The sequence below is a fragment of the Egretta garzetta genome, unplaced genomic scaffold (assembly GCF_000687185.1).
Source record: "Egretta garzetta isolate BGI_Z169 unplaced genomic scaffold, ASM68718v1 scaffold110, whole genome shotgun sequence".
In the NCBI taxonomy this organism is placed as follows: Eukaryota; Metazoa; Chordata; class Aves; order Pelecaniformes; family Ardeidae; genus Egretta; species Egretta garzetta.
The window spans coordinates 111,868-117,145 of record NW_009258263.1 but is presented as its reverse complement, the minus strand read 5'-3'; the positions used below and the strand labels follow the sequence as shown (position 1 = coordinate 117,145).

At 59.0% G+C, this 5,278-nt stretch overlaps 1 protein-coding gene across 1 annotated transcript in view; it reads right to left on the bottom strand.

The window, feature by feature from the left end:
• The window catches only part of CADM1 (cell adhesion molecule 1), a 73,374-nt gene extending 70,360 nt beyond the window's left edge, over nucleotides 1-3,014 (bottom strand). The window contains exon 1 of the mRNA XM_009646595.1: nucleotides 2,843-3,014. Coding sequence (XP_009644890.1) covers nucleotides 2,843-3,014 — 172 coding nt within the window. The remainder of the gene's footprint in view (nucleotides 1-2,842) is intronic.
• Nucleotides 3,015-5,278: the final 2,264 nt, after the last annotated feature.

The window sequence follows — 5,278 nt, the reverse complement described above, 5'->3', positions numbered from 1 at the left end:
GCTTAAACGACGTGAAGGGAAGGGGACGTCGCAGCCCAACCCCTCTCTAAGCTGGGACTACAGCAAATTGATGCAGCAGCACTCGCCTCGTACCAATATTTGTACTTTCCAATTTCAACAAAGGGATTGCTGTGGGGCAGCGCACAAAGCCTTCTACCTTCCAAGCAGAGAAGGTTTGTCGCCTGCAGAAGAGGGAATGGAGAAGGAGACGGAGGCGCCGGATTCAAGCTTCACCCCGTTACTGTCGGAGCCAAGACGGACACCAACCTCACCACGCATCCCCAGAACCGTCAAAGCTCAGGGGAAGAGCTCGTACGCAGTTTTGGACAACTGGCCATGCAATCCAAGCGGATCCCCACCGGTGATCCCATAACCGGGGCCGGCTAGAAGCGGCTCCTGCTCTTTCCAGCAAATTCCCGCAAGTTTTCCCGACATTGCCGGCAGGGACAAAACTACTCCTGCCGCTCAGCGTCCTCGGCGCCAGCTACTTCATCGCCTCGTCACACGCTTTACTCAACCACTGTAATTGCAGGGACCTATTTCCCCTCTTTCTCAGCCCATATTTTAGCAAGCTCATGCACACGTGCAAACGCTTTCAGCACCTTTTGGCAGCGACGCACCCGGCGCGGCGGCCAACTCCCGCCCCAGCTCTCGCCACGCCGCCGCTCACGCCGCCCGGCTGAATTACTCTCCTCGTTTCAGAGGGAAGGTGCAAGGTTGTGCTAAAAATGACTTATTCTGGAGAGTGATGAGGCATACGCTCCAGAAAAATACCCCGCACCTTCCAGCAAGTTGTGCGCAGCTATTACATTTGCGGAGAAGAACCCGCTGCAGCCACCTTTAGCTCTCGCTGCGTGAAGAGGAGGAATAAAAGGTGACAATGGCTCTGAAGCCCAAGGCTGTATTTACTTGAAACCTTTGTGAATTGCTGCGTGGCAAAATGGCATCGGGGAATTCTTCCTAGCCGTTTGTCACCCAAATGGCACGGCGAGACAGAACCAATGCCCAACGCTGCTAGAGCTGCGCGCGGCGAGCCCCCGGGAAAGCGGCTCCCTTGCTGAGCCCTGCTCCCCCCGAATCATGAAGACGCTTGCCGGAGGCTGCTGGGAGCGCCCGCTTCCCACTGACCCCTCCGGAGAAGCAGCCCTCCCGACCCAGGCATCTTCCAAAATGCTCAGTGAAGAGCATGCGCTGACGGGGCTCTGCACGCAGGCGGGACGGCGCTCAGCATGAGTTAGCCCTCATCCGTCCAACGATCGAGCTGAAGCCTTCCCTTTCATCTTGGGAATAAAAACTGATGTGGTTTGGCCAGAAGCTTTTCCAGCCTAAAACGTTTCCTGACCTCCCGGCGTCCGTCAGTGCCGCCTCACCCCCTCCCCTCGCGTTCCCTCCCGCACCACATCGGCGCACATTTACGATCTGTCGCCCGCGCTGGGAGCAGACATCACGCTTGCCTTTCTGTTCCCCAGATCCAGACAGAAAACCTTCCGCAGCCCTGCATCGCCTGTCCCTTCAAAGGCTGCCGGTGGTGGGGGACCGCCACGGGCTGGGGGGCACGGCCAGCGAGGCTCCCGGGAAGCAGGGGGGCGACTTCGGCACGGCTGGCAGCGTTGGTGCCGGTTGTGCGACCAAGCCTGTTGTGCCACAAACCCCAGCTTTTTATCTCGTGTTTCCAGGCAAATCGGTGACAGAAAGCAATTTACAGGAGTTGCCCGGAACGTGGCCTTTCGGGGTGCGACCGTCTTTCAGGTCAATGGCTTCGGGCCACGCGGAGGAGGAATCCCACGGGTCGCGCTCGCCGCAGCGGGGCTTCCAACGCCTACACGCGCCGTTGGCGTGTTTTGCTGCCGCGGCTAAGCTGGAAAGCTGCGTGCTGCGTCTTCCCTGGTTCAGAACTAATTTCTTAACCCATTTGACAGCGCCTGAATAAAAGAGGTCGCTGCTGCAGCTTTTTCCCTTATTTATACCCGTGCAGGGACGCTCAAACAGTTTAACTAACTTTCCGGAGAACGGCGGTCGCGGAACAGCAGCCACCGCTCTCTCGCTGTTGTGCTGGAGGCCGGAGCCCGCTGCGAGGCAAGAAAAGGCGAGGAGGCCAGCGCTCCTAAGGCCGGGGGCTATCGGAGCATCAGCCAAATGCTGGCGCTCCTAAGGCCGGGATCTATCGGAGCATCAGCCAAACACCGGTGGGAGCACCGCCTCTGGCTGCTGTGCGCAGGGGACAGGCGAGACCTTTGCCTGGAAGGGTTTGAGAGGGGAAGGTGGGACGGGCCAATCCCCCCCGAGGGACACCCGTGGGCTCGGAAGGGGCTCTCGGGGACGCCAAAGCGGAGGAGCGAGCAGAAGGGCGGTAAGAGGCAAAGCGGTGCAGAGCCTCAGAATAAAGCACAAGGCAGGGACCTTCCTCCCGCGCTCCTCCTCCCGCGCAGCCGTCACCCGCCAAGGACGCCCCCAACGCCCAGCGCTGCGGGCTCCCGGCCCTTGCTCGCAAGCAGCGTGGGCAAGAGAGCCGCAGTTTGGCACCGGGGGGTACACTTAAATAACGCTCGGTTATTATTAACGTCGCCCTAACACAGCGTTCCTCAGCTGCGTTTTATCTTCCGGCTACGTCGCTACCAAGGACACACACAGCCTAGATCGAAGGAAGGAGACCGGGATTAATCCTGGGGTTCAAAACGCACCTGGAATTCCCTCCCTCTGCCCGACTCGTTGCGTTAGGAGCCGAAGCCTGGCGTCGCTGCAGGGAAGGGCAGGGAGTGCCGGCGAAGCATTCCGTTCTGAAGACAACGAGCCCGTGCGGCACATTGACATCATCAGCACCGCGTTATTTATTGGCACCCACGGCCTTTGGTCGTTTCCGGCTCTGCCGCGGGGGCCAAAGCCCCGGCAGCCTCCGCTGAAACCCTAAGCGCGGAAGGCGAGAATTCACGCGTTGGCAGGTTTGTCACCTGCGCCGTCACCTCTATTTTTGTACCGGAGAGGCTGGCAGCAGCCACGTGCTTCGGCTTTCGCATGGCACCGGTCACGCTCTGCGTTGGCAAGCATACCTTTGGAGGAAGCTCTCCCATCTGCTCGCTCTCCACCTTTCCCTGCGGCCGCCAAACCTACGCTACCGAGGGCGTAGCTCGGGCACTGCGGCCAGAGCGCGGCTGCGGCGAGGGGGACCCTCCCTCGGCATCCTCCGGGGGGCTACAGAGCGCCCCCCAGCCGCCACCTCCGAGCCGCTCGCTGCCGTCACCCAGCGCCCTGTGAAGACGCCGCTGCTGTTCAAGCCCGGGTTGGTGAACGCATGGGGGGATGTGGTGCCTTTGGTGAACGCATGGGGGGATGCGGTGCCTTCGGTGAACGCATGGGGGGGTATTTGGTAGGTCCTTGGGTCCCAGAGCAAGCGTTTGAGGTGCAGCGCCCACGCCCCCCCAAAACGCCACCACAGATTAGTCATAACGATGGGATTTTCCAGGAAGGAGGAAAACGGTTTCCAGCCAGATGATGGGTTTCATTCCGCGCTAACGAGCAGATATGTCTTACATCCATACCTGCAACCCATCTCTTGCAGATTTTTTAACATCCTTTCTTTTCCCTGTTGGTAGCATCTGTCACAACGTGCAGCTCAATAATCTCCTTTAAAGCCAAGAAATCCTTATTTCCGTAAAGCACCCACGATGGATTTTGATCAACATCAGCCCTACCTCTTCCCTAATGAAAGGATCTCCCCCAACTGCCTGCGTACGTCAGTTAAAGCCGTGTCGAAATCTTCCGTTCCGCCACTGCGACGGGCAAGAAGTAAATGACGAAATTAATAACGAATGTGCAAACCTGCGGAACACGTCCTGAAGCACAATGGGATAACAGATAATAAATTGGAATACGCTATTTTTCATGGGGTATTCCGGCCAATTCCCAGTCTTTGGCTGAGACAGCACGTGGTTGCCTTTAAATTACGCCTCTTTACTTGCTGCATTATGCACAGGAGTTCTTTTGTAAGCCTTAAACAAAACACCCGCAGAACTTGTGTCCAAAAAGTGTTTACTGCTACCTAAAATGAGAAGGCAAAACGTGCACCAGCGCCGACAGATCGAGAGCTACTGCAGCTCAGCCACCCCCCCAGCACCCAAACCCGCCACCGACCCATCCCACGAGGGCAAGCTCTCCGCCACGGATTAAGCCGGGTTTATGTTTTACCCCTTGAAGTTAATTCCCAGCCTGCGGTGGCGGGAGAAGAGGCGATTCCCGCTGGTCTATCGGCTTTCCGAGTCGCTTTGCTCACGCATGTCGCCTGCCCGCTCCTCATCTTTTGGGGTGAGAGCGCCCAGGGTGATGCCAGGATCCTGGATTTCGGTCCCATGGCACACGGGGACGGCAGGGTGCCCGCCCGCCCGCGCAGCCCCGGGGGGACCGGCCCTTCCGTTCGATGCCGGTTGCCGGGGGCCTCACCGAAACGACGACCGCAGCTCGGCTCAATAAAGCATCACCCGCACGCCGCTCGGCGAGGAGCGGGCCCTGTCTTTAGGGGTCTGCTTCCCTCCCTTCCCTCCTTTTTTCCAAGCCCCCCTTCCATATTTTATTTTTTTGAGGGATTAAAGACAAGAGCTTTTGTCAAAGAGAGAATGGCGGACACCATCAGCGCTGGTCATGCGCTGCGCCCACCCCCCCCTCAAAACAGGGGTGAAGAAATCTCAGCAGCAGCCTCACGATCGACGCGTGAGCTCCTGCCCGTCTCTGCCTCCGGGAGGGGGGGAAGGCAGGGCACAGCACCGGCCCTTCGCCTGGGGTCCGCACCGGAGCCGGCGAGCAGCGCCAGCCCTCAGCACCACGCCTTTGCAAGCTTTAAGCCTCTGGCCACACCAACCGCCCTGCCCCAGCCCGCGACAAAGGCAGCCCTGAGAGCTCTTTTACTGCATTTATTAGGAAGAAAGAACGCGGAATCAGCCCTCAATCTGTCACCCATGGCGTTTATAACGGCACGTAAGAGACCCGTGCCAACGCCTCCAAACATTCATCAACTCGCTGCAGATTTCAGCGCGTCCCCCCTTCGCCGGCTGTTCTTCCAGGCTGGGGGAACCAAACGTGGTTTTGTGTTCCCCCCATCCGTGGGATGTGCTCTGACTAAACCCGTGAGCAGGAGAGCGAGGGCTGATGCTCCGGATCACTGCCAGCGCTCGCCGGCCACGTGGACGGCACGCAGCCCCGAGCCAGCGCTCAGTTCGAAAGGCGCACCTTGCTTGGACGCACGCTCCTTCTTCAGGCCTGGTTTTCCACGGGGAACGCGCCCGTCTGC